General features: G+C 38.8%; 1 protein-coding gene across 1 annotated transcript; it reads right to left on the bottom strand.

The window, feature by feature from the left end:
• Nucleotides 1-243: 243 nt before the first annotated feature.
• On the bottom strand, nucleotides 244-2,187 carry LOC144375728 (melanoma inhibitory activity protein 2-like). The gene has a single exon (XM_078041164.1). It carries the CDS (start codon nucleotides 2,185-2,187, stop codon nucleotides 244-246), a length of 1,944 nt encoding a protein of 647 aa, XP_077897290.1.
• Between the last annotated feature and the right edge of the window lie 7,396 nt (nucleotides 2,188-9,583).

Genomic DNA, 9,583 nt, shown 5'->3' with positions numbered 1-9,583 from the left:
GTATCATATTTAAACCATCTTTATTTCCAAAATACTATCCTAAGAATTATAGTTTTATTTAGCTTCAATCAGAGCAAAAGTATAATCACTTACTTAAGTAAAAGCAATTACTTAAAAACTAAAAATGAGAGGTAAGTCAAATTACTTTTGAAGAGAGATCAAAAACATCAGGTTTCTTGTTGATGTTCAGTAGCAGACTCACTTGAAGGTGTAAAGAAGCCCGAAGGGCACTCACTCCTACTTTCAGAATGCGGGGGTGGGGGGAGGAAATCCAGCTCTTGGGGGAAGGTCATGAGGAAAATACCTCCATTCATAGACATCTGGCATTGGAAAAAATGGAGGGGGTGGTGGGCCTGGTGGAAAATAATCTCGAGGTGCCCCATACCTGTTTCCTGGAGGAGGCGGAGGGAAAAATGGTCCTCTTCTCATGAACTGACTCCTTGGGTCCACAGGAAATAATTCACCTCTGACTGGAGGGAAAGGTGCCAACAATGAGCCGGAGCCAGTTGCTTGGTTTTCAACAGGGAGAGGTGAATCGAGCACATTGGAATCTTCAAGATTCATTTTGGTCTCCTTTCTACTGGACTGAATTTCTGAAGACATAGGCCCATCCTCTTTATCCAAAGAAGGCAGATTAGAACCTCTGAGTTCTGCTGGTCGCCATGGTCTAGCATACTTCGAATAACATCCACCTTGCCAAGGAGGACCCAATGGTGAGGGACCATTGGGGGAATGCTTTCTGCCCAATGCTGCATTTGAAACACCAAGTGCACAGGGATCTTCCTCTACAAGTTCCAATTGAAGCTCCCTTTCAGTTAACTTTTGTCTATTGCGAGCGTTTTGTTTCATGAAATAATGGAGGTTTCTTTCAGCAATCCAAGCCGCCAACTCACTCTCATGTGCTTTTTTCTCAGAGTAAATAATCTTCCCCTGACAGGACTGAATGGTTCTCTCCAATTCTTCTTTAAGATATTTGGCTCGCTTTCTGTAGGTCTCCAGCTCTTCTCTTGTATGGCCCATCTCTTCTTTGACCTTGGAAAGTTTCTCCTCTTGCTCCACCCGGTAATTTTCCTCTACTCTGAGTTTCCCATGGAGTTTCATCATATTTTCTTGATAGCATTCCATCATGTCTTTAAATTTCTGCTGAAGGTTCTCATTCTCACCTTCAAGCCATGTATTTTCTGACAGCAAGGTGGCCTGTTCAGTCTTCAGACTTCTAATCTGTTCTCTAAGGTCTTCCTTTGTTTTCTCTACTTCAGATAAGAAAGCACAAGTTTGAACTCTTTGTCCTTCTAAGGTTTCTAAGGAGGACTTTAGCTTAGCACCATCAACCAGTTTCTTCACAGCTCCTTTGGGCTCATCATCCAAGTGAGCACCAATTCCTGATTCACTCGTCACTCCACATTCCAAGTTCCCAATGTCTGTTTGGGCTTCCTTTGTTGGAGAAGACCTGTCTTTCATCTTCAGCAAGCCTTCAGTCAGAGACTCCACGTGATTATCTTTATCAGTTTGAACTTGTTTTGAATGGAATTGAGAGTCTTCCAATGTGGTGCTCTCTTCACATTGGACACGTCCTTGTTCCCTCCATGCTTCAGCGTCTCCTTGTAAGATCGGTTTCTGACTTTGCTGAAGCTGGGAACATTCATCCAAGGCTTCCTTCATTGCCAGCTGAAGTCCTTCCTCACTTATTTGAAGCAGTCTCAAGTTTGTTTTAGTTTCAGCTATTTCTGATCTGATTGATTCTGATTCACCTTCAAGGGATTTTATCCTTCTCGATATATCTGCCATGATTTCATCCTGTTTACAATGTCTAGCCTTTTGTTCTTCAAGCTCTTTGTCTAGAAAGAGTCTTTCATCCCCATGGCTAGGTTTGGACCTATGCAGCTTTTCATAGGTTGCCTCCAAATTGGGGACGTCTCTTGGACCCTTCTCAGAACTGCTGCCCTTTAAAGTTGACTCTAAGCCTTCAAGCTCTTTTTGAAAAAGACTAACTTTTTCAAGTAGTTCACATTTTTCTTCAATTAGTCTAGAATGTTTTAAAGCCAGCTGTTTTTCTCTTCCCACATAAAGCCTGCTTCTAACACACTGAAAACTTCTCCACAAAAACAAGAGAAGAGCAAAACATCCAATAGCTCTACACATCACCAACTCCCAAGGAACACCATAAGAATTAGGGCCTGGCTTCATGTCTTCAGACAATGCTGCCACAACCCTGCCTACTTCTTTCAGGACCACCCGCTAATATGGCTGTAGGGCAGTCCTTGGTGCCTCCATCAAGCTAAGTTGGCTTTGGCTCTTGCCACCACAACCACAGCCTGCCCAGGCAGGCCAACGTAGGCTATGAACACTCAGGCGTTTGATAAGGAACTCAAGCCTGCACCAGGCAACGGAACAGACCACTGACAACCCATGCAAGGGGGTGTTGTGATGGTGGGGAGCTGGGGTGAAGGACTCCCAGGAGCCTTGTGGTGCTCAAGTGCCCATCAGGGTAGTCTTGGCCCCTTCCTTCCCTAACCAGTGCATCCTGAAGTGCCAGGGGTTCAGGTCCCTTCTACTCCAGCCAGACAGAACTCCTCTCTATGCCTCCCACCCCTGAGTTTGGTTTAGGCCAGGCCAAGGGGGAGCTTCTTAAGTTTCTATACAGTCATAATACCACTCAGTTTGATGTCATGAAAATTCTAAAGCTTTCTAAACTGTCTCAACAGATTTTATGTCATATATTTATATTTGTACTGCTTGCCCTTTTGCTTTAATGACCCATTGCTTTCCCTGCTTTTGTTCTCTCTCCTTTTTCTTCCTTCCTTCCTTCCTCCTTCCCTTTCTTCATTTTTTCCTTTTTTTCTTCCTTCTTTACTTCCTCTCTTCCTCCCTCTTTTCCTTCTTTTTTTCTCCCTTCCCTCCCTTTTCTTTTCTTGCAGTATTTGGCTTTAAACTCCAAGGCCTTCTGCATGCTAGGCCAGCCCACTACCACTCAGCTATATCCCCAGACCTGCTGACTCTTTCTAGGAAGGTCATTTGAATTATTTCTAAAGGAGAAAACTCTCATGATACTTTCTTTCTCTTTTTTTAAAGCTGGGTTAATGACTTCTTTTTCTTTTTTTATTTTTACCCATAACATTGTTTTTATTAAATTTTATTTTTTTATAGATCAAGCAACCATAAAAATTAAACAACTGGTTAAATAAAAACTATTATTTTTGATCATTGTACTGTTTTTTTTACTTTATTTTTAATTTTTTTTAGTCACACATGACAGCAGAATGTATTTTTACATATAATACATACATGGATTGTACATACATCAATCATATTGTCTATTTTATTCTGCTGCCCTTCCTATCCTCCTTACTCCTCACCTCCTCTCCCATCCTTTCAGTCTTTCCAATCTAATGTGACACACTTTTTTTCTTTTTCTCATTAGAACATCATATATGTATTCTGTATAACAATGTGCTTCTCCTTTCATCTTCTGTGCAACTTTCCTTCTCCTACTCTTTCCCTCCCAACTTTCTTCCCTATTTAGTGGTAGTCTTCTTCTCATGCTCTTTCTCCCTATCCCATTTTGAGTCACCCCCCTTATATCAGAGAAGACATTTGACATTTGTTTTTCAGGGATTGGCTCACTTCACTTAGCATAGTTTGCTGTAATGCCATCCATTTGCCTGCAAATGCCATGATCTTGTTATTTTTTAGTGCTGAGTAATATTCCATTGTGTATAAATGCCATATTTTTTAAATCCATTCGTCTATTGAAGGGCATCTAGGTTGGTTCCACTTTCTAGCTATTGTGAATTGTGCTGCTATAAACATTGATGTGGCTGTGTCCTGTAGTATGCTCTTTTTAGGTCTTTTTGCTCTAGCCCGAGAAGGGGAATAGCTGGGTCAAATGGTGGTTCCATTCCCAGCTTTCTAAGGAATCTCCATACTGCTTTCCAAATTGGCTGCACCAATTTTCAGTCCCAGCAGCAAGATATGAGTGTACTTTTTTCCCTGCAACCTCACCAGCACTTATTGTTGTTTGACTTCATAATGGCTGCCATTCTTATTGGAGTGAGATGGTATCTTAGAGTAGTTTTAATTTAAATTTCTCTGATTGCTAGAGATGATGAGCATTTTTTCATGTATTTGTTGATTGATTGTATATCCTCTTCTGAGAAGTTTCTCTTCAAGTCCTTGGCCCATTTGTTGATTGGGTTATTTTGTTGTTGTTGTTTAACTTTTTGAGTTCTTTGTATACTCTATAGATTGAGCTCTATCTGATGTTTGAGGGGTAAAATTTTGTTCCCAGGATGTAGGCTCCCTATTCACCTCAGATATTATTTCTCTTCCTGAGAAAAAACCTTTTTAGTTTGAATTTGTTCCATTTGTTGATTCTTAGTTTTAACTCTTGTGCTATAGGTGTCTTATTAAGAAATTTGAGGCCTGCCCTCACGTGATGAAGATTAGGGCCAACTTTATCTTTTTTTACATGCAGAGTCTCTGGTCTGTTTCCTAGCTCCTTGATCCATTTTGAGTTGACTTTTGTGCATGGTGAGAGAAAGGGATTCATTTGCATTTTGTTGCATATGGATTTCCAGTTCTCCCAGCACCATTGTTGAAGATGCAATTCTTTCTCCATTGCATGGTCTTAGCACCTTTGTCTAATATAAGGTAGTTGTAATTTTGTGGATTTGTCTCTGTGTCCTCTATTTTGTACCCTTGGTCTACCAGCCTGTTTTGGTGCCAGTACCACACAGTTTTTGTTACTATTGCTCTATAGTATAGTTTAAAATCTGGAATCATGTCACTACCAATTTCACTCTTCCTTCTTAGAATTACTTTAGCTATTTTGGGTCTCTTGTTCTTCCAGATGAATTTCATGATTGCTTTTTCCATTTCTGCAAGGATGTCATTGGGATTTTGATGGGAATTGCATTGAAACTGTAAAGTGCTTTTGGTAATATGGCCATCTTAATAATATTAATTCTACCAATCCATGAGCAAGGTAAATCCTTCCATCTTCTAAGGTCTTCTTCTATTTCTTTCTTCAGGGTTCTGTAGTTTTCATTGTATAGCTCTTTCACCTCTTTTGTTAAGTTGATTCCCAGGTTTTTTTTTTTTTGAGGATATTGTGAATGGAGTAGTTGTCCTCATTTCCATTTCAGAGAATTTGTCACTGATATACAGGAATGCCTTTGATTTTTTGGTATTGATTTTATATCCTGCACTTTGATGGATTGATTTACTAGTTATAGAAGTTTCTTGGTTGAATTTTTTGGGTCTGCTAGGTATAGGATCATGTCATTGGCAAATAGTGCTAATTTAAGTTCTTCTTTTCCTATATTTATGTTTTTAATGTCTTTCATCTGTCTAATTGCTCTGTCTAGTGTTTCAAGAACTATGTTGAATAGAAGTGGTGAGAGAGGGCATCTCTGTCTTGTTCCAGATTTTAAAGGGAATGTCTTCAATTTTTCTCCATTGAGAAAGATGCTGGCCTGAGGCTTAGTGTATATAGCTTTTATCATTTTGAGGTAATTTCCTGTTATCTCTAATTTTTCTAGTGTTTTGAACATAAAGGGATGCTGTATTTTGTAAAATGCTTTTTCAGCATCTATTGAGTTGATCATATGGTTCTTATCTTTAAGTCTATTGATGTGGTGAATTACATTTATTGATTTCCGTATAATGAACCAGCCTTGTATCCCAGTGATGAATCCCACTTGGTCATGGTGCACGATCTTTTTGATATGTTTTTGTATCCGATTTTCCAGAAGTTTATTGAGGATTTTTGCATCTAAATTCATTAGGGATATTGGTCTGAAGTTTTCTTTCGTTGAGGTGTCTTTATCTAGTTTGGGAATCAGGGTGATGTTGGCCTCATAGAATGAATTTGGAAGTACTCCCTCTTTTTCTATCTCCTGAAATAGATTGTAGAGTATTGGTATTAGTTCTTGTTTAAAGATCTTGTAAAACTCTGCTGTGTATCTGTCTGGTCCTGGGCTTTTCTTGGTTGGTATTTTTTTGATGGCTTCTTCTATTTCCTCACTTGATATTGGTCTGTTTAGGTTGTTTATATCATCCTGACTCAATCTGGACAGCTCATATGCCTTAAGGAATTTATGGATGCCTTCACTATCTTCTATTTTATTAGAGTATAGGGTTTCAAAATAATTTCTAATTATCTTCTGTATTTCTGAAGTGTCTGTTGTGATACTGCCTTTTTCATCCAATAAGCTAGTAATTTGGGTTCTCTCTCTTCTTCTCTTTGTTAGCATTTCTAGTGGTCTATTAATCTTTTTAAACTTTCTGTATTATTTTATAATCTCCTGATATAGTTTTCTTTTGTAAATGCTGTGTTGAACATAAATAAATGAAAATTATTTTGTCCTTTGTCTGACTATTTGCTTTAAATTACTTAATTTGTACAATATTGATTTCATATTTTTCCTATATGAGGGTTAATTGCTCTTGACCAATATTGTACATTTCTAATTAAAAACAGAATAACATATGCTTGAAGGCTGGTTGCAATATTATACACATAGCATTGATTTCAGTGCCTGGCAAATGCTTCTCAGAGTGAATGACTGAAGCAACAATGGCTATTATTATCACCAGTTCTACTGTTATTATGGTACACCTGCAAATAGCTTTTTTATTTCTTGACCTTTAGCTGACTGTGAGTTACAATATATTACATAACCCTAGGAATAAAACGGAGCTTTATTCATTGAAATCTTTGCCAACTCCAAATGAATGACGTCATCATAGTTACTAATCATTGAAAGATTTAAAGTTTGTAACTCCACTTTTGGGACAAGTGATTTCTTTATTCATTTGTTTGTTTTTCTTTTAGAATTCCAAATGATTTACAAAGATAAAGATTTGATCTTACAAGATGTATATGTCTTTTAGTGTATGTAAACTAGATATCAAATTGGTAAAATGTAATACAATGGCTTTTTAAACTAAATTTATTAAAATGCCTAAGTTTGAAGTTATTTCTCTTATTTTAGAGCAGCCCTCATATTTGCTGTGGAACACAAATTAACACAAATATTTGAGCTTCTTCTTCAATGTGGTGTTAATGTGTCTGCTTCAGATAATTGTGGAGAGAAGAAGAAGAAGAAGAAATAATAATGCAATTCCCAGACTAGTAGAGGTAATAATACCTAGCCGCAACGCAACACATCTTCAGTGTGCTGTATCTAAAGCTCCAGGTAGCTCTCCTTTTTCCATCCATACCCTTGTTCTATTGTGTGTGGATGCAAACCTGTAAAAGACACCAGCCTTCAGGGATCCTGATGTTGTATCATCAAACACTGATCCCAGTTTCCCAGAACGTGTGTTGGTAAATGTGTTACTTATTTTTTCACACAACACCCCACTCTTCAAAGGGAATTGTAGCAGCAGGAAGGGGTGAATCCTAGGTTGACAACCAATTTCAAGTGGTCGGGAGAAATTTTAGGTAGCCAAGGAAAAAGAAGCATCATCTGTGAACTCTGCCCCACCCCATCTCAGGCAGCAATGTGGTGGCTGTTTGTGCCCTCGTGTTTCAGTGGAGGCAAGTTGGGTCAAGTCAACAGCATGACTGCACTTAAGAGCTGGCTATCAGCAGTGCCTGCAAAACATGCACATGAGAAATGACTTCATGGTTGGAGACCAGCTTACCATCAAGCATATTAATTTAAGGGAAAATGAACACAGGACCTAGATGGAAAACAAAACAACAAAAAATGAAGTAGTTTGGCAAGTAGAGTCACTCAAAGAATGAGTAGTCACCAGCAGAGGGAAGGTTCAGACTTCTTTTAATATAAATAATCTCAATTAGGAAAATATGAACATGTGTCTATGCATGAATGTTCTATGAGTTCCTGAAAAGTATGTGGGATTTTTCTCCTTTTGGATAATATGCCTATAAGAGACAGGAAAAGGGACTTTTTCTTTCTCTTTCTAGAGGTATACTCTTGTGAATATCTACTTTTGATGGCTAACTTTATGGGAAAGGTCTGTATTTCTTTAATTTTGATGGTTAACTTATCCCAAAAGACTTAATTATGTCTTTCATTTTCCCCTTTTCCCTTTGGTTTCTAATATGACCAGCATTAGACCTTGCTGCTGTCTTTTGGTGAAGAAATTCAAGGTTTGCATCCTAGCGAACTGGAGAGTTTATCATTTTAACAAGGGGACCATCTATGTAGGAGGGCTTTGTTAGTCTCCTAATTGCTCAATCAGTGGTGTGTGTGTGTGTGTGTGTGTGTGTGTGTGTGTGTGTGTGTGTGCATGCGCACATGTACACACACATATGCTGCCTCTCCCAATTCTATACATTCTTTGAAGGTATGTCCTTGCCATGTGGATGTCCTCAAGCACATTGCCTATCAGTGTCCATAATTCCTAAAGATAGTCCCAGATTTCAACTTCTTTTGACATATACCATAAATACATTTATATTATTTAGTTTGATCTTTTTGCCATAGAAAACACTGCCCAGAGGAAGTAGGTTCTCAACTAGCCTTTCTCTTGAAATCCAAAAATTAGTATTTGGAAAATCATGCATGTTTATTCAACAAGCATTCTGAAATGCCTACTGTGTGCCAGAACAACAGAGCCCATCCCATAGATCAGAGTTAACTGGTTGTTGTTTTCTCCAGGTCCAAAGGAATCCCAAAAGCAAAAAAGCTTCTGTATTTGTAATAATGGAATTGAAGCAACATGTTGCTTATTTTAAACAATAACAAGTATTGAGATCCACAGCCAAGTTGGGATGGCACCTAGCATTTTGCCAGTACTTTTGAGTTCTCGTGGAGTTCCCATTGAGTTCCAGTTGAGCTCTCCCAGGGATTCCTGGAGAGTTCTCATTGGTGGGTGAAGTTCTAGTAGAGGGAGTTCTGGTTGGTGTGTGTAGTTCCTGGAGGAGCCCTGTGGGTGGAGTTCGGGAGAGTTCCCAGGGAGCGTGTGTGGAGTGTGCTGGTAGAGTTCAAAAATAAAGTTTGTTTCTGCTTGAGTGGCTGGTGATTTGTGCCCAGCCAGACTGCGGCAAACAACTAACTCATTGCCTGGATGTAGCCTGTGTTCCCAGCACTCCAATATGCATTACAGAGCTCTGTGGTGCTATAAGCATGGGTTACAGAAGTTGCAAAAGGATACTTTGTGACAATGTGCCAAGCAAGACCTTATTTCACATTTAATGCCTTGTAGGAAGAAGAGAACAGGAGAGTAGTCTTTGGAGCACACAGGAGAGTTCAGTTGTGTAAAGCAAGGAATCCATGCCCTCCATTGCTTGAGATCTCCAAGTCACTCCCTGGTTTTACTGAGCTGGGTCCATGTGCGATCTGGAAAATGGAAGAGAATATTTACAAAAGAAAATACATTTTTCAGGTGGGTCTTTTGTGATGTATTCCTAAAAGCTGTGGTGGAGATAAGTTTCATAATGGGTCTTTTTAGCACTAGCTCTGAACCTTCTATTTGGCCCTTTGAATTGAATTATAATCTGTGGTCCAGATCAAACCTCCGGTGTTTCTTATAACTAATAACCTTATTTCCCTAATCTTAAAATCTATCTTCTGTTTAAAATAGATTTTTTTTAAAAAGAGAGTGTAAG

Source organism: Ictidomys tridecemlineatus, chromosome 3 (genome assembly GCF_052094955.1).
Source record: "Ictidomys tridecemlineatus isolate mIctTri1 chromosome 3, mIctTri1.hap1, whole genome shotgun sequence".
In the NCBI taxonomy this organism is placed as follows: domain Eukaryota; kingdom Metazoa; phylum Chordata; class Mammalia; order Rodentia; family Sciuridae; genus Ictidomys; species Ictidomys tridecemlineatus.
This window is presented reverse-complemented; position numbering and strand designations above follow the sequence as displayed.